This window comes from Zonotrichia leucophrys, chromosome 4A (assembly GCF_028769735.1).
Source record: "Zonotrichia leucophrys gambelii isolate GWCS_2022_RI chromosome 4A, RI_Zleu_2.0, whole genome shotgun sequence".
Classification (NCBI taxonomy): Eukaryota; Metazoa; Chordata; class Aves; order Passeriformes; family Passerellidae; genus Zonotrichia; species Zonotrichia leucophrys.
In genome coordinates, this window is record NC_088174.1 from 7374451 (window position 1) to 7401433 (window position 26983).

Below are 26983 nucleotides of genomic sequence, written 5' to 3' on the forward strand. Positions count from 1 at the left end.
TTGTGACTGAGTGCAGTGGAAGATGAAGTCACACAGAAGAGTCACAGGAAAGTACTAGAGATACAAAGTAAAGGTTTTTAGGAAAGCAAGTCAATCTATATTGAGGAGGCATAGCTGGGGGAAAAAAGAGTGGAAAAGGTCCACTCTTTGAGCTGTGGTCACACTACAAATTATCTGGGGATAAAGTGGCTGGAGCAGAGACCCAAGGAGAAAGGTCTGGTTAATGCTGACTGGAAGCCAGAAGGCATGTAAAAAACAGTCCCTCAAAAATGTGCCAGTAGGTGTCTTAAAAATGTAGGAGGAAAAAAAGGGACAGGTCAGTCACTGAACAAGGGTGAGTATTTCACTTGACAGATTCAGGTGGAATAATAGTTGTGATCATTAAAGGTCATCTGAGCAAGAGGCTGTTTGAGACTTTGTTGTCTGAAAGAAATGCAAAGGGCGTAAGCCAGGTTGGGAGAAATCTAGGACAAAACTGATGGAGATAAATTTATGAGAACATTTGGGCAGAGCACTTTTAGTGATCTGAGTCATGATGTGTCAGAAAGGAGTTCTAGTTCTCATGATGACAGAGAAAAACCTTTAAAATGTGATTTGAATGAAGTCTTGAAAGAATGATCAAGTAAAGGATCCTCTGTGTGCGCACACACGTATGAATGTAGACCTGTGCATACATATATATATACACCACACTGGAATACATCAAAGCAAGACTTCAAAACTGCATCAGTGGATTTTTTAGCTAATCTTTGCTGAGAGGATAATGTCAGAGGCAAAGGTATGTCATACCAGAAGACAGCAGACAAGACTGCTGTGAACATTTCATCTCTTTTTGCTCACTGCTTACTCCTGCTGCTTATTAATATAAAACACACAGTTCCATGCTTATTGTGGGAAAATATATTTCACCCCAGAAACTTTTTTTTCTGTTATAAGAGGCATCAGCCCAGTTCTCCTGTGTTTTTCTGGTTTTGATTTTCTATAGTTTTTGGAATTCCAGATGTAAATTGTTGATAATAAAGGTGACACCTAAAAGTAATGCATAAAATTATTGTTAAAATTTTTGTCTTGTGGCTTCAAAGTACTTCTCACCTTGTACAAATGCATGGTTCACCTCAAGGAGCCTTTAGGCCAGAGTCAGCTCTTCAGATGGTGTAACTATTTGTTCGCAGAGAAGAAATAATGTACATACACATGCCAAAATTAAACTGGACTAAGACTTTTCCAAGAAGACATGGGAAAGCAGAAGTGATATGGTGTCTTTGATATAGTTGTTGGTATGATGCTTGTGAATCAGTAGGGGATGATCTTTCCCTAGAGGAGCCAGAGCCGGCCCTGCACAGGGGAGCACTGCTGGGTCTGTGAGAGCTGCTTAAACAGAGTACGGAGCTCCTCATTGCTCACAAAGGAACAGAAGCTGTATTTTTTTTTTTAAATTTTTTCTTTGATCAGCTCTTCTGTGGTATCCAGTCCTGCAAGCAGGGAAGAATTGTCCTTCCACTGATGGGGGCTCAAGTTAGTGTCCACATCACTGGAGAAGTTGGACACTGCTGTTTTGTAAAGCACAAAAATGTGTTTTGTGACATTAGAAAGGCTTGGCAATATCACAAACCCCCTTTCCTGCGAGCAGAGACCATCAGGCCACAGAGAGTGCCTGATCTCCGCCCTGCCCTCCAGACACACACAGCTGCTCCCTGTGCAGGGCCAACAGGCCATTTTATGGACAATTTTAATTTCATTTTAATTTTATATTAATTATACCATTTGCATCACCAATTCTTTTACTTCCTTCAGCACAGTGTTTATTCTTATCGTTTACTCCTTTTATTATAGTGTTCATTGGTGTCCAGAGGGTATCCAGAATGCTTGGGCTGTCTGATCACTCCATCAGCTTGATCCTTTTCACTCTGGCCGTATGTCCCTTTCCTCCCCTCCCCTTTCCCCGGGTGCTTCCTTCGGGCCCGCGCCATGGAGCCCCGCCCGCCCTCACGGCCTGAGGGGCCGCTCCGCCCCGCCCCTCGGGGCAGCCCCGCCCCCAGGGGTGACCGGACCCGCCCCTCCGTGAGGCTCCGCCCCGTTCCCCACAGCCCCGCCCCTCGGCCGCAGCGGCTCCCGGCAGCCCCCGCGGTGTGGGAGGGGCGCGGGCCCGTCACGTGAGCGCCGTGTTCGGGCCCGCGGCGGCGGCACGGGAAGTGTCGGTGAGTGCCGGTGTGGGGCTGCTGTATGTTATTGGGGCACGGGGGCGCCGGTGCGGGGCTGCTGTGTGTAATTGGGGCCAAGGAATGCCGGTGCGGGGCTGCAGTATGTTATTGGGGCACGGGGGCGCCGGTGCGGGGCTGCTGTGTGTTATTGGGGCCCGGGAGTGCCGGTGCGGGGCTGCTGTGTGTTATTGGGGCCCGGGAGTGTCGGTGAGTGTTGGTGCGCGGCTGCTTGGTGTTGTTGGGGCCCGGGGGTGCCGGTGTATGCTGGTGCGGGACTGCTGTGTGTTATTGGGGCCCGGGAGTGCCGGTGCGGGGCTGCTGTGTGTTATTGGGGCCCGGGGGTGCCGGTGAGTGCCGGTGCGGGGCTGCTGTGTGTTATTGGGGCCCGGGGGTGCCGGTGAGTGGCGGTGTGTGCCGGTGCGGGGCTGCTGTGTGTTATTGGGGCCCGGGGGTGCCGGTCAGTGCCGGTGCGGGGCTGCTGTGTGTCGTTGGGGTCCCGGCGTTGTCGGTGTGTGCGGGGCCCGGGCAGTGTCCGGCCCGTGGCTCCCGGCAGTGTCGGTGGGCCCGCGGCTGGCGGGGCTCGGTTGCCCGCGTTGTTTGTGGCCGCTGAGCTCCGGCTTCTCCTGATTCCCACCCCGGTGCGCAGCATCCGTCTGGGAGCGAGATGTTGCCAAAGTGTGGCTCAGCAAAGTCACCTCTGAAGTGTAATTTTTACCTTTCCTGTTCAGTCCTCTCCGCGATGTCCCGAGTGCTCTTGATTCGCTTTCAGACCTTTAAGCCGGTTCATTTCTGACCGGCTTAAATGTTGTTCTGAGGCATGTGACTTCTTTCAGTGTTCACGACTAAAGAGCTGAAACCTTCCTTTCAGAGGAAACTTTTTAGTTGATTTAAAGCACGACATTATTCTTGAAGATAACAAATCTTCTTGCTGGTTTTTGTGTTGTGGCAGTCAAAAGGCATGTTTTCTGCTTTGTGTGGTTGGTGGATTTTGTTTTGTTGGTGTTGGATTTTTTCAGATGTGCATGTTTTAAGAGCGTAAGAAAGGTGTTAGCTTTTTTCACAGAAAACCCCAGTGCTACCTTAGTGCTATAAAAGCAGCATAGGCAAACTCAGTGTTAAAATTGTGAGAATGTTTTTTTTGTGGGTCTGTAGATTTGCTTGCCACAATAGGCACTGACAAAAACTGGGTGTTTAAAAAGTAGCTTGGCTCTATGGCATAGCTTCTTTTCTAGGGCAGGAATTGTGCCCATTTCTTGCTAGTGGTCATAAATCTGTTTATCATTAGCCATATTCAAAGAACCAGATATCTGATGGTACAGGAACAGTATGATGTGAAACCAGAACCTCTTCCTTGCTTCAGTTTTCTTTTTAAAGTTAATTTTTATTTAGGTAGTTAAAAAGGTTAGGCTGTACAGTTATTAACAGAGCCTTAACACACAGAATTTCTGACACTGTGACTGCATTGCGTGGCAAGTGTCCCAGGAGATGAGCTATAGAGCTGGTTTCAATAAAATGCAGAATTCTCCCTCTTTGCATTGTTTATCATTCTGTGCTTGGTCAGAAGGAAACTTGCAGAAAACACTCTCACTGAAGACATGGGCATGTAGCATCATCAAGTGTGATCAAACCCTGTGCTATTGTATTGCTGTGTGTAGAGTTACAGAGTTAATTCAGACTGCACAGCTGATTTAATAAGTAACTGTAAAACTGTGGGTGTTGTGTGAGTTGTTTCAAAGGACACAAAATACTAGTTTCTCTAAGAACCTGAATTGGGTAGAAATAAGTTTTTTGTTTCATGGTCTATTGCTTCTGACTTTGCATAGCTTTTCATATGAAAGACATTCCTAAGTGTGTTTGGGAAAAGAAACTGGTTAACAACATTTTAAAACCAGTTTTAGAAGAGAAAGTTCTCAATTCCACCTACCTGATGCCAAACATCCTGACATAAAAAGAACTAGTACTGTTTGTTTCCTTTCTCCAGATTGTTTTTGATAGCACTGTTCTGGGATTTTGCTTCCTTTCTGAAGTTTTCAAAAGTAATGTCAATTGAAATTTTCTGGCAATGCTAACAATGTCTTCCTACCTGTTCCATTCCTGTTAGGGGCCAGCTACAGCAAAAATCTCAAATGTTGTTGTAAAGCTGAAGGAATGAACCCAAGTTTCCTGACATCTGACACTGAAGTGGGCATCTGTATTTTATACAAGTGAAATGACTGGTTGAATCTGGACACTTCTGAGCAAGAGAGAACAAAAGTAAGTGCCTTTCAGTAGAGTGTAGTGCACTTTTGTGTAAGATAGAATGTGGGTTTTCCAAGCCATATCTAAGTAACTCATGTTAGTGCATGTAGTGAGTGGAAAGGCTGTACAGCAGAGACTGGGATGTCACTGGGCCCATCAGTGTGGGAAGTATCCAGGTTTCTATGCCCAGCAAAGGCCCTGCTGTTGCTTGAAAGAGAGCACCTCCAGAGGTGTGGTGCTGCCCTGTGAGTGACTTAGGGCCATTCATTGGGCAGGGTAGTCCCAGTGTCTCCTTTCTTAGGGATGGAATCCAGCAATGATTTGTAAATGACTTTGTCATACTCTATAAAATCATAGTCCACTTAAAGCACTTTTTAAAGTGCAGACCAGCTCAGAATGGTACTTTCTCCTTGGCATTGTGAGTATTCATGTAGTGGAAGAGGAACTAAACAGCAGATGGCAGAGGATGAGTCTGATGGGTTGAACATGGTCTTAAAGGAAAGTTGGGAGGAAATTCTGAGTAGGGGGATGTAGTTTTAACTGTTACAGTGTCATTTTTGAATGCAGTGTATCATTGCATAACAGATGCAATTTCCATTTCTCCTGTGGAATCATCACTTAGATCTTTAGCAACAGAACTACAGCGGCCTAAGGGGATGTCTTTCAAGAAGAATGAGCAGAGAGCAACTGAAGGCTTTCTTAATAGGAGACTGGGAAGCTGTGTGTGCTGTCCCATAGGCTTTCCTGTCAACTGCATCAGCTTCTGACAATGTGGGAGGTATGCATTCCCTGCAGGGGATGAGAGGCAGTGAAAATAGACTGGGTGGGTTTAGAAAGCCACGGATCAGCCTTCAGGCATAGTTTTCTTACAGATGTAATGTTGATTCTAGAGGTAATCTGACAAATGCTTTCTTAAAAAACCCACTCACTTCTGTCATGCCACCTAATCTAGGTAGATTTAGCTGTTAGAGGAAAAGTGCTTCCTTTGATCCACTCACAGAACTGAACTTCCACTTAAGAACTCAGCTACCAGAATGCATATTAAGAAGCAGTCCAGGAAAAATGATAATCATGGCAAGGGAAAGGTAGTACACGTAGAACAAATACAAGATTAGTAATAAGTGAGTACAAATGGACAGAAATGATTGTTAGCATAGATTGCAAGGAATAGAACTATTGCTGGTATACAGGCCCTAGAAAATAATTATATGTATTACCACTAAAGAAGGTGCTGCTTTTATTTGTAATGATTATACAAAGCACAAAACTTATCTAACTATAAGATCCATGATGGCATGTGTTCTACTCTGTCACCTCTCCTTGTGAGAGGGACTTGTAATTCTCTTAAAAGAAAGCTTGCCAGGATAAAAGCTAGGATGTCACCCTAAGCTGTATTTTCAATATAATATGAAAGGAGTAAGCAATTGGGTTGATAATTAGAAAAAGTAACGTTATAGACATTTATGTTGTGTCTTGTTGAAAGTTGTGATTTACTTTGAAAATAGGGTGGGAGTTAAATTCCACGTTAAGACAGCAAAACAAAAAACTTCAATTGCAGACAGGGGTAATATCAATCAAGACATAATTGAGAATTTTTTGCTTCCTCCAACTATTCTGTGTTCAATACCTGCCTTCCATATACAGACTACAAGAAGTTTTTCTTTTGAAGAACTTATTCCTAGAAGTGTGTAGGATCTGGTGGCACTGAGAAACTTTCTGCCAAACTTTCTGCCGAGTTTTTTCTTTGGCTGTCATTTGTAGATTTCTATTGTCAGGGTACTAGTTATTGTTAGTATGAGGTCTGCCTTCTAATATCCTGAAAACTCCCTACTATAGTGAGCCTGTACAATCTGAGTGGGCAGGCAGCTGCCACACTTGTAATTGGTTTGGTGAGTTAGCAGTCACTTGACTGTTGTGAATTTTGTTTGTTTGGATTTGTTTGTGTTGAATCCTTTGGGGACAATGACTGACCTGTCAAATGCAGGGCTCATTAGGGAACAAGAGAATGCTTTTTCTGGGAGAGGGAGCGTTTCTGGCTCTTGACAAACAAATTCATCAGTCTGTGTTGAGTTGTGCAGCTGCTGTACAGTTGAGCAGAGAATTGGCAACAATTCTGGAGTGCATTTTCCTTAGGGATGGGAAGCCTGGTGTAGAATTGGTGCTCAGCAAACAGCTTCAGATTGAGAGGGTTTTTGTGATACTGTTTTTGAAGGATACAGATTTTTTTAATATAGTGATTATTGATGAATTTGATTTAACTGACTTGGGAACCTTGGTGTAGAAGGGCAGATAAATTTTGTGTGGACAGTATTCCATTGAGGCTTGCACTGCTGGCTAGCTTTGTGTGCTCTGGTTACACTTGATGTGCTAAGACTTTCAGAGAGACTTGAAAGCTCATATGGCTTCCCTGGAAAATGTAGATGTAGTAAGTACATGTGAATAGGCAATGTTATTTAGACATTAAGGGAGAAGACCCACTAGTGGCATAATCTGGTCTCAGATCAGCAGAATCATGAGGATCCACTTGAGGGAAGGTGGGGGCTGTGACCTGCATTACACAGAGGTTGTGCTTGGAAGGATTTCAGACTCTGTAGCAGTGATGGTAAAGCAGAAATAGGAGATTCTGTGATCTGCCAATTGAGATAAGAGAGCACAAACAACATCATTGTGGTTAATGATTTTGGACTGGAACATCTCTCCTGTGAAGACAGGCTGAGAGTCAGGGATGTTCAGCCTGGAGAAGGCTCCAGGAAGACCTTGTAGCACTTTCCAGTACCTGAAGGGAGTCTAACTGAAAGATGGGCACAAGGTTTTTATCAGGGCCTATTTTGGTAGGACAAGGGTGATGATTTAATGTAAAAGAGTGTCAGTTTAGACTAGTTAAAGGAAAAAGCTTTTCAGGAGGGTGCTGAAACACTGTCACAGGTTGCTCAGACAGGATGCCTCATCCCTGGAAATGTTTGAGGGGAGGCTGGACAGGGCTCTGAGTGACCTGATGTACTTAAAGAGATGCCCCTGCTCACTGCAGGAGGATTGGACCAGGTGACTTTGAGAGGTCCCTTCCAGCCCAAGCAGTTTTGCTTCTAAATCTCCCCTGCATTGGTATCTTTCACTATTGCAGGAAATTTTTGTTGGGTTTCTATCCTTTAGAAATATATATCAGGAAGTATTTCTCTGGTGTGGGTTTTCTGTGGGGTTTTAGTTGTTTGCATATTTTAACTTCTTTGAAGTTGGAATGCTCTGCTTTATGCTACTTCTTTTTTTTGTAGCATTGTAACTTTGGAGACTTCTGCTACCTTACCTTTGTTTCTGAGTATAGTTCCTTTGTGCTAAAATACAACTGGTTAAATGAGCTTGAAAGAGATGTATTTATTTCTGTGGACTTAGTTGTTGTGGCACTGTTGTTTCATTTTGTTTGGTATGGGACAGCTGATGTCTGGAAAACTGCCTTCATTGCCTTAGATCATTCTTCTGTCCTTTTTTGTACTCCTGTATGTCTTTATATCTTATCCTAAAATTTTATTAAGCTTTATTGAGATGAATGGCTACTCTTGACTTCATTGGATTAAACACCTATTTACTAGTGTTAGGATGCTGGTGCTTACTTTGGTGACTGATAACTTAGATGCTGCTGTTGGCTTGGCACTTCAGGACTGCTGCTTTTCCATATGTATTTTGTAAAGGATTTATGTTCTTTTCTGCTTAATACTTTTTTTTGTGAGTGAAATACTTTTTTTTGCCTTTTTCCTTCATGGTTGTCCTAGTTTAACTTTGATACTGTCTTAGAAATTCCTGGAGTTCTGTGCTGTTCTGTGTGTTATTTCTGAAATCCTACCTATTGTGTATTCCTCATCTGTGCAGTTGTGGTTCTGACAGTTGTGCCTTTGGTTTTAGGACTTTGTATTTTATGCTTTTAGTTTTGTATGGGAAACACAAGGCAGTATGTTCACACTGGCTCTGTATAATGTTACTATAACAAGGAAAACTCTACCAGCACACCTTTCAAACATTGCTGTGTCTCCATTCCCATCAATGCTAGGAAGCACAAGTATAAATATCATGTTTAATGAAAACACTGATTCCAAGTAGTTTGTTATTGTAAGATCACCAGAGCCTCCATTTCTTGATAGTGTTACTATATTAAGTTCTCATAACTTTAACAAAGCTTTGTTTATCAGCTCAAGTTAAATCCAGTAAAATTGCTTTGTCTCTTTGCTATTCTAGATTCAGGAATCAATGTTCAACTATTGCTAACTGCAGAATATCACAAACAAAGTTGCCTGATTTGTTTTAAATTTGCAGAGTAATTTTCTTTCTGTTCAGCTGCTGAACTTTGTATGGCTACCAATTTTTTTTCAAGTCTAGAAGTACACATGAGTACTGGGGAATAAAATGTGCTTGCAGTGGAAAACTACTTGAAAGGTGTCTCCCTGTGTGGAAGGACTACTGCTGCTCTGTGATAATGAGAAAGTTGGAGCTATTTTAAGACTGTGGTGGAGTATGTTTTTTTTTAATTGTTCATGGCAATATTATTTTGGGTGGTTGCCAAAAGCTGCTTCTACAATTAGACAGATTAAGAAATAATATAAAAAAGTAAATATTTCATGCTAGTTTTAAATGTTTTTGAAAACTTGTTTTCTCTTGTTATAGAGAAGTCCACTTCCTTAAGGGTGTGTCCTTGTTTGAGGGACACTTTTAATGAGAACTTAATCTTGTCTGTTGCCTGAAGATCACAGATGCATAATCCAGGTTGGTAGGGACTTCAGGAGGCCTCCAGTTCAACCTCTTGCTCAGAGCAGGATCAGAACCAGCTTTTCACAGCCCTGTCCAGCTGGGTCTTAGAAACCTCTGAGGATGAAGACTGCAACTTCCCTGGGGCCTGTTTTCACAGCCTGCCTGCCTTACCGTGCAAAAGAAGGGCTTTGTTGTTCTTTTTGCCCGGAAATCAAGCTGCAATCTAGTTTGTTTTGATTTCTGTTGTATCTTGTCACTCAGCACTTTGAAGACCCTGGCTCTGCCTTCTCAGCAAGTGCCTCCAAGGCTGAGTGAGCAGCTGTGAGGTCCCACTGAAGCTGTCTCCTCTTCAGGCTGGACAATTCCCAGCTCCTGCAGCCTCTCACTGTAGGAGGGCAGGTGCTCTGTGTTCTGCTCCTCCTGGGGAACCTCAGGCAATTTATCCATGCCTGTCTTGTACTGGGGTCCAAAACACTGTTCTAAATGCTGTCTAATGAGTGCTCTGTAACTAATTACTAGGACTTAGTTTACTTATGGAAATGTGGGTGGTTATAAATATGCTTATTAGTATTTGGGATTTTTAGGTATGACTAGATTTCAAAGCAAAATTCTTTAGCATTAGAAGTATTCTTCCACTTGCATACTGATGAAATTAACTCACATTAATTTTAGTGAAAATGTTTGATGGATTTAAAAAATACTGTCACAGATAACACCTTATCTTCATTACATATTTATTCAACTTGATTAGCTCTGAATAGGTCTAATTTGCATCACTGAAGTGTTGGAAATGAAACAGAGTAGTTGGTTGTAATTCTAGAGTGAAGTTTTCTATAGAAATTGAAGACAGATAATGAATTTATTTTCACTTTCAAGTATGTTTAAAGAAATGGGTCTCAGGGAGACTTGGGGGAGTCTTATACAAGGTAAACTTGCATCCACAGAAACATAAACATCTGCAGCAAGACCACACACATGTTGTTTGCTGGAAGTGGCCTGGTGGGGTGGCAGCTTGGGGGGAACGGGAGCTCTGTCCTGCTGTGTTGTCAGCTTCCTCAAAGAGAATTTTTTTCTGAGAACCTGACAGGATCTCTGCCTATATATTTTAACTTTTCCACATCTCAGTGTGAGTTATAGTCAGATTGTTTCAGAATCTTACCTCATGTAGTGCTGCAGTTCAGCCCAAACTTAGTGACTGTGCAGTGAGGGAAGGAAATAATAAAGAAAGCAAAGGAGCAAACAGAAGGCTTTTAAAACACTGGGTGCTGTTCCCTGTGTGAGCAGCAGGAGTGCACTGTGATTGGGAGGCATGGGGAGTGTCCAAACCAGTTTTTGTTTTCCTGAGCTCTGGCAGTGGGCTGGCTCTGAGGTGAGTGCCCAGGTCCTGCTGGGCTCTGGCTGAGCCTTTGCTGCTGGAGCAGCTGTGTAAGATCAGCCAGCTCGGGGGTGCCGGTACCTGCTGCAGTCACTGTTTCCATTCTGCAGTGCAGAGCTATTCAGGGCTGTCACATCCTTTAAAAGGCACTTTGCTAGGGCTTGTTTGTGCTCACTTGTCTCTTGTGGTTGGTGCAGCCTTAATTTAAATTTACGTGAGCACCAGTTAAAAGCTGTAGTTATTGCTGACATAGAAAAACTGGGGCTGTTGTCTCACCTGGCATTTCTCATTTAAAATATGGAAAAAAGGACACTTCATATGGAAATTTTTTTTAAAACAACCTTCTGAGTAAATATGCTTTTTACATTTATAAAATCTTAAACTTCTGTAAATTGAAGAATCTTATCTGAGCAAGTATTGGATGCTGACTAGTTGGCATGACAATATAGCAAAAGTTGAATCTACTTTTAAGTTAATATGTAAGAGATTGCAAGGAAGGAAAAGCTGTGAAAATATCTTAATACTCTATGGGCAAAATATTAGACTCCAGTGTTGTAACAGTATTTCTGTGTAGTTTGAAAGGATGATGATTTAATTTTAAATGCTGATAGCTTTTCATTGAAATTGTTGGCATTGCACTAGAAGTAGTTCAGGGCCTCTGTTTCAGTGTTTGGAGGAAGTTAAGATAGCTGGACACCCAGAAGGGAGGCAGTAACCTCTGTGTGCAGGGTCACACAGGCTCTGTGGCATTCAAAGCTTTTTTGTCTTCATTTCTTCAGCTGAATGTCTTTTTTTTTTTTTTTTGGTGGAGGGATGTGATTTTTTACTGATAAACTGTATCACTGAATATTGCAGTTTTAAACACAATGTCAAGTTTTCTGTGTTCTTAATGAGAGATGAAAGACTTGGGTGACAACCCTGTAGAACCCACAGGATGTGGTGTTCCACTTTATTCCTGCACAGACCCATTGGTGTGCTGTTACAGTAATGTCAAAGCATTTTTCCCCTTGCAGTTGAATGTGTCTCTGTCCCAGGACTGTTGCAGTGTCACTGTCAGCCCTCCTGTGACACAGGAGCATGGGCTGCTTTTCCTGGTGCAGAGATCTGGCCAAACTTTCCCGTGCTGAGAGGGGAGAGACTGCTTTTTAAAGACTACAAATTTGTGCAATAGAAACAAAGACTCTGTAGTCTGTAATTGTCTCTTCTCCTCCAAACAAACAGAATCTCTTCAAGACTGCTGTGTGATGTCAGATCAGTTGATGAAGGGTGTGTGAGTAGTGAAAGGGAAGTGTTTTTCCCAGTGTTAGTTCTAAAATTCCCTTGTGCAGTGTTGTGAAATTAGGATGATGAATCCTCTGTCACACAAGATTCTGTCTTTAATTAATACCATTTAAAAAATAAAGAACATCCTTTACCTTTAAATACATGAAGGTTGTTCAGAACAGAAGGCTGGACCCTCATTCTTTTGGTGTACTGGCTGCAGCTTCAGTTAGGAAATGGGGGATTGTTTTTAAACAGAAAAGTACTGTGGAAGTCCTTCTTTTTCTTGTGTTTTTTAAACTTGAACCACATGAGTGTATTGACATGCTTGTGACTTCAAGAGCTGTGCAATAATGCTCCAAGTAGGTAGCATTTCATAATGTGTGTATACGGTGACTTAAAACAAGCACTCTAATGTCTGTTTACTGAACCAATACTTGTATTCCAACATTGGAATTCCATTAGAGAATTGAGTCAGAATATTCCTTATAATAAGAGCCAATTGCAAAGCTAGAGATGAATTTCTTGTTAGATTTGGATGTTTTTGAATAGTAACCTTCAATTATGAGGGATTGTGTAATTTTTTGAATTACTGGTAGCTTGCAAAACATTCTTTTAAGTTCTTCATGTCTACCTGTGGACCTCAAAAGTCTAAAATCTCTCCTGGAAATAGTCTTGCAGCTCAGGAGGTAGTTTAAGTCTTCAATTTGTGTTTACTTGTCAGATACCCGGCATGGCCTCATCATCAACATCTAAATATAATTCAAACTCCTTGGAGAACTCCTCAAGCAAACAGGTAAGTGTAACTTTTTCCATATTTTGGTTTTCTACATCAGAGTTCCCAGAGAGCAATGTCTTGCATATTTGGTTAGAAAAACAAGCATTTAAATAGCTTCTTGAATGTGTAAACTTACCTTTATTGCTGAAATTCTAATGCAGTTAACTGAGATGATTTAAATATCTTTTGGGGTGGATGGGCAAAGTATTTGCTATCATAGCTAACAAGATACTCCCTAAAATCAGTTCTAATGTACTTACTCTTATCCTTGCTTTCTACCTTAAAATAGTCTGTGGCATCCCTGAAAATTTTGGGCACTTTGTTGCCTTTGATTCTGTATTGCAATTGCTAAATTATACCTTGCTATGTTTGTCTGGCTCAGTTTTAAGATGTTCATCTAGAGTGAAAAATCTATTGAAACAATGTAAGTGACATGTCCCTCTGCTTTCTAATGCTGTGCAGCTGAAGAAAATGTAACCAGGGTGCAAGAAAACAGTAGATTGTGTGTGATAGTTGTGAGTACGTTGCTTAAGTAATTGCAGCTGATTTGTTCTTCCAAGCCCAATGTACTTGGAAGAATAAATGCACACAACTTCCAGAGAACTTGTAGTAGAGAGGTTTAATTCCAATTTAATGCAAATAACTGACTATTCTTTTAGGGGAAAGATTAAAACCTGCTTATGTTTCAGATCTGTTCAACCTTTAAACATTTCATAGTTGCATTGTAAGATAGTTGTGTGTTTTCCTGTTTTGGTTCAATCAGTGAATTCCTACTTTAGCAAGACCTGTTCTTTCCCAAGCAGGAATTACCTTTAACTGTGGTTGGTTTTATTTTTAATCTGATTGAAATTGTAAATAAACTGTGATGTGCTGTTGTGCTTCTCTTCTTTAGAATCTAAAAGATGGAACTAGTTGGGAACAAAATGAAGAAATACCTCGTCTGCCAGGGGAGACCAGGGTCACAGGTATGAAGCTCAGTAGTGCCTGATGCAGTGATGTTCAGCAGTCTGAAGATACAAACACTTGTATCTTACTGAATTGTCTTGTAATTTGGACTGGGGCAAAGGTCAGTCATGCTGAAATGTCAGGAGTTTTTCAAAGAAATTGTGACAGATTCTTTTTATTACATATCACAACTTTCAAGTGTTTAAAATCTTGGTTTCTACACAGGACAGATTTTCCCATAGAAAGAAATTGCAAGTTGTGTCCTGATTGTATCTACAGATTAATCAGCACATATTGAGTGATAAGAGCTCCTCCAAGCTTCCTGAAGTCAAGAGAATTCTATGTTCTACCCACTATGCATTGATACCTTGTAGAGTGGTGTGGAATTTAAGCCTAAATGTGAATTCCCAAAGTACCATCTTAGGCTTCCTTGACACAAGAGGGCACAAGCAGGGCTTCTCTGCTCTTGCTGGCTTTTACATACACTGTAGCATGAGGGAGATTAATGTACTGTGTAGTTTTCTTTTCTTGATGGAGACTCTTCCTGAAAGAAAGTCTCTGTTGGAGTCTTTTACTTGTGCAGCTTCTCCCCTATGGCCAGATTTGTTGGGTGCATTTGTAAACAAGATTGGCTTGTGGTGATTCAGAGTGGTGATTCAGAGGAAGTAGTTTTGTTTTTAAGGAAGAAAGTGTGAGGGAGAGGGTGTGGGACTAAGATGGATGTATGATGTGATCCTTATGGAAATTGTCTGTGCTTTGGGGCCCTGCACTGGATTAGGGCCCTTTTTGTGGAGGGCAGATAAATAGATTGGGCTAAAGAAATAAGTGGACAGGAGGAAATAAATGGAAGTCTTTAATGTCATGGTTAGACTCAATGATCTTGAGATATCTTTTCCAGCCTTAACAATTCTGTGATTGTACTTGCATTGCTTCACTTAAATCTTTTTGAGTGGTATGTGTTAGTGTCTGTTCTGTTGCTGTCCTTGCTGAAGCACTGATGGCCCTACTCTGTTTAATTGCCTCAAATTGAAATGTAATGTTTCTCTGTAGCATGGTGAGTTCCCTAAACACTCTTCAACTTGAACTACTACTCCAGCAGAGAGTTGTTTACAGAGTGGTGTAATAGTATCAACAACGTATTTGTTCTGGGGTGGTAAACAGACTGTGGTGCAGTAATAACAGTACTCCCTGTTCTGTCCCCCTGTGTAGTGCTGAGAAAGAAAACACAAATGTAACTGGGGAAGGCTACTGGAATCTGTGCACTTAATTTGGACAAGTTTAGTATATGAGTCTTTCACATTTTCTTAATAATTCAAAAATTAAAGATAAAACTCAGATGTATTACTTTCTAAATTAATTCACCTCTGAGTACAGCTCTTGTTTTATTTTACTGCTACTTAAGTAATACTGTCCTCAGCTCTCATTTTGTCTTTTCACAATCTTTTAAGAAATACTACATTTCTTACAGACAAGGATGTTATTTATATGTGTCCATTTAATGGCCCCGTTAAAGGAAGAGTGTACATCACAAACTACAGGCTGTACCTCAGAAGTGTGGAAAATGTGAGTAACATGCCACAGTTACTTCATGGGATGAATTGGCTTTAAACTCTCTTCTGTTCCCCCCCACTGCCTTTGATTTATTTTGTGGCCAGTTCATTTGTTTTAGTTTTGGCACACATATGCTTGTGGGATTGCATAGGAGGCTTTTTGCTTGAAATGGTCTGTAATGTTAGTAATAACCATATCTTAATTCTGTAATGACTAAATAGTAATTGCCTATGTGCCACTGAGGTATCTGTATTATAATATAAGTTCTTTAAAATTAGTTGTGTTGTAAAAGTGTGATTTTTGCCTGGTGAAATTACAGTTCAATCACTTAGACTGAACTGATACCTTTATCTTTTGTCTGTCAGAGCCTTTTTGATAGCTGTTCCCTTTACACTTTAATCTGCAATAGATCAAGGGCAGTAACTAATGATGTGCAATAGTTCTTAAAATGGCTCTCAGTAAACCAAGACTTTGATTGTCCTTACTGTTAGAAAAGAAAAATACTTTGATCAGTAGAACTGTATATGGGTGGGGATAGTGGTAATGTGTTTGATAAGCAGTGACATGGAAGAGAATAAAATGTGCTTGTGATCTCTTTCATAATGTTTTGTTGGGTTTTTTTTTTAAATAAGGATTTGGGACTATTGAACTGAGGCCTTTCTGGCTGTAGCTAACTGTACTAGTAATGTCTTTTTTCATTTAGCTCTGCTTTATGCTGTATATCAATAAAGCAGGATAAACCAGCAGTATAAACCAGTGTGGAGCAGAAGGCATCTCTTAGGGTGTTGCCACTGTTTTCTCTGCATACTGAACAAGGCATGAAATATTTTTGTAGCATGTTAAACTGGATGGTGCTCCAGGCTGTAGAGTGACTGTACAGACTTCATAACATGCTGGCAGAGGAGACTCAAAGGCAGAAACATGCTTTTGTTTCCTGTATGTATTTCATGTCTGCTTTCTATTCTGGAATGCATAAGAACATTTTGCTTGAGTCTTCTTTTCACATTAATCTTTTCCTTACTCAAACTTTTCTTGCAGGATCCAGTTGTGATATTGGATGTTCCCTTGGGGGTAATTTCCAGGATTGAAAAAATGGGAGGAGCTTCAAGCAGAGGAGAGAACTCTTATGGATTAGATATAACCTGTAAAGTAAGACTTCCCAATAATTCAGTAGGAAATGAAATCTAGAGGGTTTTTTTCCTCAGTGATTACCTCTTTATAGGAAGGGAAAGTACATGCTTATGGATGAATTTAAAAAGAGCTTTTTGAAACTGGACAGAGAAATAACTTTTGTATGAAGGGCTGTTTAACTGTCCTACCTGCATGCAAGGAGAGGGATTGGTCTTGCTTTCCAGATCACTAATTGACAAGATTTTGCACATCAGTTGTATTTTAGGGCATTATTACTGCACTGCTTTGTTATTTCATTTGTTCTAAAATGAATATTTTTAATAATTCTGGTATCTTTGAAGAACATCTCAAACAAGGTCTTTGTAAACTATAAAGTCAGTGAAAAGTTTATGTAAAAAATATCTATAGTATCACAAAAAATTGTCACCATGGAAAACTGTGGTCATATGGGAGTTCCCAGTGGATAACTCAGAGTCCTTTACTGGATTCACTGAGTGTGTGCACATTTCATTCTTAGCAGCTAATGCACAGATTGCTTATTTTTGACCCCAGTGATGAGAACATAGGAACAATGTATTCTACACAGATTATTGGCAAATCTTTCTTTCAAAAACAGAGTAATTCCCATCCTGCAAACTTTCAATAGCTCATGAGACTCTTCAGTGAATAAAATAGAGCCATTTCTGATGCTTCATGCCAAAGGATTGTTTGCAGCACGCAGAGTGTGGTACTGCTGTATTTGTACAATTCTTACACTCCATTCTATTTTATGGGATAAGAAATAAACCTGAACATTCACAAGGGTTTGAGGTGTTACAAGCAGATTCTAAATCATGTTTAGTGTATAATATAGCACTTGTACAAAGAGAAGTATCTTACAGCTTTGGTTCACCTAACAAGTTATGGCTTTGTTTCAGGATATGAGGAATTTACGGTTTGCATTAAAACAAGAAGGGCACAGTAGAAGAGATATATTTGAACTCCTCACAAAATATGCTTTTCCCCAGTCACATAACTTGGTAAGTTGCATCATTTCTATTGCTGAGTTGTATTAATGCAGAGTTCTTGCCAATTAACTAGCTATTTGAACTAGTAATGGCTACATCATAGCTGATATAAAAGTGTAACAACAGAATCTGGGGTCAGCATAAACTAAACAGCAGCTTTTATTTTGTGTATTTACAACACTTAAATCTATATATTTTGTAAAATTATGGATGTACTCCATATACACTACAGATCACCTCTGCTCCATACAGACTTCATTGCTTAGAAACTACAAGTTGTCTTCCCTAATTTGGGAGTATAGGGAATACATGCCTAACTTGATTTCCTGAAAACATTAATTAATCAAGCAGTCTCCAAGGCAATGGTAAGTATGAATCACCAAGGGTTTTACTTCAGGAGAAAAAGATATGGTAAGACAACACTTGTTTTATTGATTAAACTAATGAAAAATATAACAGGAATGCATTTATGAATTTACAGATTTGTTTCAGAGTAAAAAAGTGTCTTATGGAAGAAATTGAGCAACAATGATGAAAGCTGATCATTATCTTCAATTTTTTTGAAATCCATGCACTGTCCTTATTGTGAGTGGTTTGACATCTCTTTAGTAAATGCTTTATTTTGTCCATTGTAAAACTCAATTTACACTTTATTGGTGTGCTTTAATTTGGGATAATTGTATAAGAGCACTGTTCACAAAGTATTGGGTGCTTCTGCTCTGAATTTTAAGAACTTTGTTCAAAGAAATGTTGAGTATACAAGGCTGCAGCAAGAATCTTACTTTTTTCCAGGAATGTATGTATCAGTCAATGGGATAGACTTTATAAACATTTAATTCTTTAAAATTGCTCTGCAGATATTTTCATTCTATACACAAACTGTGGAGTGAAAGCATAAGGGAAAAGAAATGCTTTTGCTTAGGGTATTTTGTATTGTTAACAAATAGACCTTCCGAAATGAAACAGATTTTTACATTTGAGTAGGTGTGAGGAGCTGTAATCACAAATAAGATAGTTGTTAAAGAAGGGAATATATCTAATTCTTCTGTTGCCATTTTATCCATTTTAAAATAGAGAATGATTGAAAGGATGACAGGATATGTGAACCTTGAAAGTATGATGGAAAAGAAGAAGCTGTATGTGCAAATACCAAGTTATGGAGAGGTTCAGGTCAAAAGTGTCTTCTAGACATCACAAGGTTCTGGCTTCTGTTGCAAGAGGGTTGTGGATTGGGTTATCCAGGGCACAGTCAAGTGTATTGTTGAGTATTTCCTGTATTGTAGATTCCATCATGCCCATGCAATCTCATCCACATTATCATGAGGAAGAGTGGTTTTTATTTTGAGGCTTGTATGTAGTGAATATGGGCAAATCAAGTTGTAGCTGATTAATAGAGTGTCTTGTGGGATAATCCAGCTATGGGGCACGAATACCTTGGTGATGAGATGTGCACTTGTATTAGGTTTGTCATCCAAAAGGACCCAGAGATCCTGTCTGGTGATGGCAGTGAGTGATGTGTGGAGTTGGCCACTTCCTGCTTGATTTGCTGGACATGTTGAACTTAATAAAGCTCATCATTATATGGCCTGTGTGAAGGCCACTTGCCAACAGAAATTAAGCTTAATAACAAAAGTCTTGGTTGAGGAAGTAGTAATTTGGCCCTTGGATTCAGTAAAGCATGGAAGTTGGGGAGATGGTGACAGTGTGGAGGAAGAGTGGCTGTACTTTGTCTCATAGCTATGTCTGAAGCAGGGCATGCCTGTTAGAAACCAGGATTACTTTGGAGGGAAATAAAGTGAGCCTGTGTTCCATCTGAAGTTGCAGCTGTCCTCATTTTCTAATGTCACAGTGTTGATGAGCCCTTAACTTCAGCATGAGCTAAGCAAGTGTGTGATTTTTTTGGTGTGCTTTCCTTGTATTTTGGCAAGCAGTGTAAACTGATCCTGCCAAAGGTGAGTGTTTCTGCCTGGTTTTCCATTCCTGACTTGCTTTTTGCTGCATGAGTTTGAGGCTGCATGATGAACCAGATAGGGAAGTGAAAGGAAGTAAAGCTAACAAGGAGATAAAAATAAAAGCTTTACTCTGAGTTACTTCCTCTGAGTGAGTCCAAAGTGAAAGTGGTGTCAAAGCATCTCTGGGTGGATGTGAATGAGGAGGGATGATGGCACTGCTCCTTTCAGTGGCTGCTTCAGATGAAGGTTTCACTGTGTGCCTGGCAGTGTTGGGACTGTGCATGCCTGCCTTCCCCTTGGAGTGCAGCCAGCTCACTCAGGGAGGTGTTCTGCAGAGAATGTGCTGCAGTTCCCCATGACAGCTGAGGGGAGATGGAAGCCCTCTGATGCTCAAATCTGAGCTCTTGTTCTTCTCTGGTCTCCTCTCTACCTTTCAGTTGTGTGGTTGATTATTCTTCTAATATCAAACTGATATTTGTATAATCACTGAGCCAGCATAACTCACTTACCCAGCACAAAATATTCTGGTTAGCCCTGTGCTGCTTTGGGTGATTTGGGAAGACCTGGTTTGAAATCAGTGTGCATCAGAACCAGTGCAAGAGTGGACATGTGAGTGGAGCAGGGAGAAGACAGGAGAGAAAATAGGGGGGTGTCCTGGTTTTAGCAATGATTAAATGTTAATTTAGCTCAGACAATCTTGTGGAATTGCATCCTGGATGTTTAGCTGGTTCAGCAGCACTGATGCATGTACATCTTTGCAGTGGAAAGAAGATCTCATCAGACAATAAAGTTCTAATGCTTTACTGTCCTGATTTTTATCTGTATTTTTATATTTTATATCATATTTTTATATGATTGATTTTCAGCTGTAGTGGAACTTTATCCTTAGAGCTGATCCTAAACAGGAACTGGTAGAGATGCCTTGCTTCTGTTTTCTTCATGTTGTTCCATTCTCGTACAAATGGATGGTAAATAAAACCCAAAAGATAATTTCTGAGTGCAGCGTACTTACTGTTTTCAAGATTTGTCTCCATCACCATCCCAACAGCAGTGTTTGAGAGCCTGTGATAAATCACAACTGTTCCTCTGTGCCTCAGCATTGTCCTTGGTGCTTACTTCCAGAAGCTGATTCTTGTTTGCCTCCAGTTTGAGCATAGGTTGGGTTCAGATATCCTTGAATCAGTAACACAAAGTAAAATCTGATAGCTCATCTGACTGACAGCTTAGTTGATGGGAAGCAAGCAGCTGCTGTTGCTATTTGCACACTTGTGCTAATTGAAAGAAAATTGTTGCTGAAAGTGTTTGCTTTTTTTTAATGTTTGAAAAAATAAAATAGCCAACCTCCCCCCCAAATGAGGTGTTTTAGTACACCACAAAAGATGAGATATATTTGTCTCTGTAGTTTAGTTTCTACATAGCAGCTGCTTCACTTCCTGATCTTACCATGAAAGTACACATCATCATTTTTACAAGATTGGTCAGCACCAGGGTATCTGCAAGTCTGTGTTTGTTCCTAACCCCAGTAGGTCTGTGGGAATGCCCATTTTGGTGAGGCTCTGGTGGCTGTGCTGGATGACTGGAACTGCTCTGATGTCACTGCTCCTCCTGGCCATGTAAAATGTCTGAGGGTTGGCTCACACCAGTGCTGCTGCTGGATCTGCAGAGATGGCTTCAGCTGGAGCAAGGCTGGCAAAGGGGTGGCAAGCTCTGACAGAGCACCTGAATTGGCAAAGAGCCCCTTGGCTTGAGGCTTTGTTCCCCATGTCACATCAGAGCCAGGGCAGCAGTGGTGTGAGGTGACAGCGTTCACAAAGTTATACCAGCACTACAATGCCTGACCTTAGTTTTTACATCAACAGGTAAGGTGTAACTGGTTAGGTTGTAGTAATGGCATACTAAACACCATTAATAATGGCAAGGATAATGATATATTTATTTTTGAATACACTGAGAAACTGTCAGCCTTTACAGTAAAGGCTGAGTAACAGCATAGTAATTTATTATATGTAAAAAGGATACATCAGTGAGTTAGAAATAGAAAATGCCGCTGATTTTCTTCAGAAGGTGTGTGGCACCTTGTTATACTAGTTTTGCTGCTTTCTTCCTTCGCAATGCATAAAGATTGGTGAAATATTTCCTAAATTGTATATACACTATATATTCATGTACAAGTATAACATGTATTTATATGCTGTGATTCCATAAATAGTAAATATGTAGCTATTGTATTTATATTGATATTTATATATTTACATTACATTTATATTGCCAGACTGCTCATTAAGCTGTAATTGTCAGATTGCAGATGCTTTCTCCTTTACCTCACAGAACAATGTTGTGTTTTGAGCAACCAGTGTATTACATATTATTTTTGTGCACTACATGGGAAGGAGAAATTGAATGTTAAAGACAAGCACTCTGTCTGTAGGAGGATTAAAAATAGAGACTGTATTGAAATTGTGGGTTAACACCTGCAAGGAAGTAAACTATTATTTGCACAGTGAAGCATAAAAAGTAGTGTACCAAAAATGTTACACCTTGTCTGTATCCTTCTCTTTTTTTAGTATAGTTTTAGTATAGTATTCTTTAATATAATATCATAAAATAATAAATCAGCCTTCTGAGAACATGGAGTCAGATTCTCATCTCTCACCTTGTCCTGAGGACCCTCACAAGCACCACAAGGCAGGACTAACAATGATAAAAAGGAATTGAATTCTGTGTGTGTAGAGGGAAGAAAAAATGAATGGAGGTCAGGGTGTAGACTGAGTACCTAAAGTATTATTTGGGGAGAAAGAGCATCTAGGAGGGATGTACCATAGATTAGAAGGGAAGATGTGTGGAGAAGGCATAGAACCAATCAACTTTTAATTAGTGTGGTATTTGAAAGGCTTTCCTGTGTGAGTGATGGTGCCCTGAGAGGGGCTGGCAGGGTTCCTGCCTTGGGGGCCATCCCATCCAAGTGCTGCTCGTGTCGCTCTGCTCTGACCTTGCTCTGCCCTCTGCATCTGAGGGCTATAAATAAAATACCCACCAGCTGCTCTGTGCCCAGTGTGAGACCTCCCTGCTTCCCTCCCCACATGCAAGTGTGTGTGTGTGAGGGGCTCTAATGTGAAGGAGCCTGTATCCACAAAAAGCTAAGCCATGGAATTTTACTAAGATAGCACCTCTCAAATTTTACATCAAGTGATAAAGAGAACCTATGCATGTTGTATTGTGAATGGCATAGTTTCTCCTTCCTGTTTATTTCTGTTCCATTTGCCTGCTGCACTGTAGAATTGCACTCAGATTTCATGTACTGTGAGGTGAAAGCTTCAGCAGTGTCGAGTCAATCAAGACATAAATATACAAACATACTGCATTTAATCTGTAATCTTGGATTATTTAGGACAAAAGTAGAAATATGTGGGTCATTAGTGCAGATATGAAGCTAACCTGCACTATAGCAAACTCTCCTGGGATCTAACTAATGTATTTATCACATTTACTTGTTCACTATAATGTGGTTTATCAGTTTGGTTGCATTAGAATAATAAAATACCCAATTCAATAAAAAATGTTATTCAGTAGAAATTGCTTCATATTACTCATTATCATATTTTCTTTCAAACAAAAATAAGTCATGTCCAAACGTGCTAAATAAGGCTTGTACTGACACAGGTCAGAAAATGTAAATGTATCCAAGCATATATCTTATGTTAAGTATATGATTCTAATGGTTATAAATGTGGGTTGCTTGTTACAGTCAAGGTAAACTGTAGTTCAAAATTAAATAGACCTTTATGAATTGAGTATGACTGTATATAGAGTATTACATCTGTGTATCTCCTACTCTGTTTTAATGACAGCATAACACAGCAATAATTGTGTATTTTGTTGGGAGAAGTGGGCCTGAGGTAGGGTCATGATTTTACTGTATTTCAGACTCCAGCAGTTAGGCTGGACTAAAGCTCAGGCCATCTTCACTGAGTGTTTCAAGTCTTAGAAGCTATTGGGTGGTGGGAATGGAATTCAGATCTTGAATCTTTTGGTACAGTGAGTAAGAATTTCAGTAGTCACCAGATTAACTGTGCAGTCTGTACACAATGGTGCACATCCGTGTGTGTGTGTCAACCTTTTGCTAAAATTTCGTTAATGCTTGCAGAAGAAAAATAATTTTTAGTCATCAGATTTTAGAGATTGGTAATTTTAAAATACTATTCTTGGGTAGTATAATGCAGGAGTTTTCTCTGAATTGTTCGCATAAAAGTCTGAGTCCAAATTTTTCTCCATATACCTTTGCACTCTTGGCAGTGTTCTGTGATTTGTGAAGACTTGAGGTTTTTGCTGGTTGATCTATTCTACTAAAGATTTTTTTTTATTATTGAGCAACATAGGAGGAATTTTTAATACCTAAAATATCAACAAAACTGATGAAGAATAATTGTGCACCTAAACAGCTAAGGGCTGTGTGACTGTAAGCTTTGGTAGCAGATGTGGTAAAGCTGCTGTAGCCAAGCATTTGAAATGAATCATGGTGTACATAGTAGGATATTAGTCTTTCAGAAAGGATTCAACCCATCCCCTCATGCATAATAAATTTAACCCTAGTTTTTAAAAGATGAAAATAAAATGCACTTTTTCCTCTGTCCTGTGGATTTTTTGTGGGTGGCATGAGCAGCATACCTGCCATTTATTTTTAGTTCAGAACAACATCTTTTTTATTTTTGTCGGTAAAACCCTGTTCTGTGTACCAGCTATCACAGTGCACTGTAATAAACTCATGAGTTTTACTTACCAAAGCTTCAGATGGGTAATTTTTACTTTCTCATGAGGAAACTTGCAGTTAGTAGGAAATTAAATAAAAGACTTATTCCTGCCTTCTAGACATCTTAGGTGACCTGTTAGGATTCCAGTGTTTCTGTTTTGTGCTGTTTTAAGATTCTCCTTTGTCTCTGGGTCTCTGGTGAATTCTTAGCATAGTTGCTCTTTGGGGTATAGCAAATTCCTTTGGGAGGAGGGGATGGCTCTTGTGTGTGGCTGTGTATTAATAGTTCAGCAAATCACTTGCATCTACTGCTTCAGATAGTGATACTCCCATTTTGCTGTATTCCTTGTTTGCAATTAAACAACCTTTTTCATGTTTTTAAATAACTTTTGATACTTGCATCTACTATTAATGAAATGGAGCTTTTTTCTGATAGAGTAGATGTCCACCTCTTCATCTTTTCCCTCTGTACCACTTGACCACTTGAGGGCAGTTTACTTAGTAAAAATAATTTGTAATATTTGCTTGCACTGAAGGTCTGCCTCTTTAAAAATTGTAAAGACATTCAGAAAACAAAACTAGGCAATGCAGTGTTTACTTCTGCAAACTTGCCAATGAGTTCACTTGCTCTAAAATAGAAATCTAAAAATTCTAATTTGTAAAACTAGTGACATAAAGCATCTTGAGTGAGCAGTAACATATTTTTAAAATATTTGTTTACTTGAACTACATGAGGAATAACCTTCTGCTTTTGAGGGGGATTCAGTTTTGTGTTTTGATGTTCAGTGTTTAAAGCAGTGTAACTTATTGGGCTGAGCAGGATTGCCCAGAGCCTTCCTAAGGTTCAAAGCCTCCTCTTGGGGGTGGGGGTGGTGCAGGTTTGAGGAATTGCCTTCTCTCTGGAGCTTTGTAGCTGGAATCCCAGCACCTTAGACCACAAGGTTTTTTTCGTGCTTACTGGGTTTTCTGCATGTGTTGGATGTTCAGTTTAGTGCTTGGTTTCCCCTTTTAAGGTTTTTTAATAGCTCAGGGACTTTCAGCTGTTTTATTACAGATGGGCCATGATGGGCTCTGCACTGTTTCTGCTCTGGATGCTGTTGCTCAGTTAGCTCAGGACAACACATTCTCTGCTGTGTTTTCTTTTTTTGTTTTTTTTTGTTTGAAACAACTTGGTTTCATGCTCCTTTTGGTGTCTGGAGAGTTTTTAGGCCACCAAAATAAATTTTCTCTCGTTACTTTTGCATTCATCCTAAACTATAGAAACAAACCAAGGGAGGGGAAAGGGGTTAGTTAAAGCCCAAAAGCCCATTTGGAATTTGTTAGAAGGAGAAGGAAGGTAAAAGGTATGAGGACTTGCTGGAATGATCAGTGAGGCTGCTCTGCTATGTTAATGAGTTGTGAGAGCAAGCAATAAAGCAAGTAATGTAAGCAGCTAACAACTTCTTTTTCAATGGCAACTTTTTCACTTTTGTGGAGTTTTACAGTAATTGGGATTTCTTTTAGTAAGTATCAGTTGGCAGGAGGATGCAGAAGGGCAGCTGCTTCCTTATGGCAATGAATAGCAATTAAAACCTTTTTCCACTTTGAATTTAGCATCTAATGTTGTATGTTGTAATTGAGGCTGTGCCTATTGGAGAAATTTGGTGAGAAGACAGTGATTTATTTAGTGATAATGTGAAATTTGGGAACAAAACCATTCTAAAATATTTCAATCTCCTCACAGTAAGAAAGAAAAAAAAATCAACCAGTTAAACTTGATAATTTCTTTTTTTATTTTCTTGTTACTTGTTCTTTGCTCCATAGTCTTTCACATACTGGATAGAAATGGAGAGAGTGGGGCTGCCGTGGAGCAGTCAGTCCTATTTTGTAGTGAGCATTGGGGTAAAACTGATGATGAGGCCTCATATTTGCCATTTGCAGTCAGTGTTTGGTGTAAGAAGCTTCTTTTATATCTTACAGCCTTTTTTTGCCTTTGTAAATGAAGAAAAGTTTCCTGAAAATGGGTGGATGGTGTACAACCCAATGTCTGAATACAGGAGGCAGGTGAGTTATTACAGCTGCCATTGCCTGGTGCCTTCACATCTCCCAACTTGTATAGAGGAACTGCTGTTTGTACATTTCTCTTATCAGCTGTTGGGAGAGGATGGAATTGCAACTTGAGGAAAAGTAAAGGAAGGAAATAAAGCTCTTGAGCCTTTAAAAAAACACTAGAATGTCACAGGAAGGTAATCTTTGCTCTTTGAAGGAAGTTAGTGATGCCTCTTTCAATGTGCCACTGCTAAGTGAGCACAGGTGGGGGGAATGTGCCAAATATGTAACTGTAGTGTCCTAAACATAGATTGAAATTGTTCCTCTTCCCAAAATGAAGTGGGGAAAAAAATCCAGCTTGTTTTAGAAACAGCATTGCTTTACAGAAATTACAGATGTCTTTTTTATAATATATAAAATACAGATGAGTATTCTTCCTTGCTCTTTATGTGATCTTGGGAAAATATCAATGAAAGAGGATGATATTTCATTTTAAAATATCTGTTAGATAACTGAAGTATGACATTAAAAAAATGAAATAGCGAACAATAAGAACTTCCTTAATTTTTTTACCCTCTGTAGTTTTTTTGGTTCATGGTTAGAAGCCTAAGGCCCAAAAAAGGTAAAATACAAACACCCACACAAACCCCACTGTGCATATGTGGAGGACTTATCAGTATTTCTCCTGGAAATGCCTTACTGGTCAGAGTGCAACTAGATGATGTTCTTTCTCAGTAAGAAAGTTACCCTGAATCTTACTTTTAACTTGATGATAGTACCAGGCTACAGGGAAGAAAGGTTATAGTGTGACTTTCTCCTCCACAGTCTTCACCAGGCAAGGTGGAAAAGCAGAGCTTTAGGCAAGGAGAGAAGGTAATTTTCTTTCCTCAATCCCACATTTAAAGAAATACATCTCCTAGTTTCAATAACTGTTTTGGAAGTTACTGTAAGGCTAGAATTGTGTGCATAAGGGTATGAGATGGCTCTGCAGCTGTTTTAGGCTGAATCCATCTGCAATGAGCTGGTAATCTTTTTT

The 26983-nt window shown here is 40.0% G+C and overlaps 1 protein-coding gene across 4 annotated transcripts in view; it reads left to right on the top strand.

The window, feature by feature from the left end:
- The first annotated feature begins 2082 nt into the window (after nucleotides 1–2082).
- Nucleotides 2083–26983, top strand: part of MTM1 (myotubularin 1) — a 41118-nt gene continuing 16217 nt past the window's right edge. For 2 of the 4 annotated variants that reach the window (XM_064713272.1, XM_064713276.1), the window contains exons 1-9: nucleotides 2083–2198; nucleotides 4303–4454; nucleotides 5062–5217; nucleotides 12533–12604; nucleotides 13479–13551; nucleotides 15000–15094; nucleotides 16121–16231; nucleotides 17131–17232; nucleotides 25879–25962. In XM_064713272.1, the coding sequence (XP_064569342.1) occupies nucleotides 5209–5217; nucleotides 12533–12604; nucleotides 13479–13551; nucleotides 15000–15094; nucleotides 16121–16231; nucleotides 17131–17232; nucleotides 25879–25962 (546 nt within the window). In that variant the 5' untranslated portion in view covers nucleotides 2083–2198; nucleotides 4303–4454; nucleotides 5062–5208. Of the gene's footprint in view, nucleotides 2199–4302; nucleotides 4455–5061; nucleotides 5218–12532; nucleotides 12605–13478; nucleotides 13552–14999; nucleotides 15095–16120; nucleotides 16232–17130; nucleotides 17233–25878; nucleotides 25963–26983 lie in introns of those variants that run through there. The other 2 variants (XM_064713274.1, XM_064713273.1) reach the window with 2 other exon arrangements.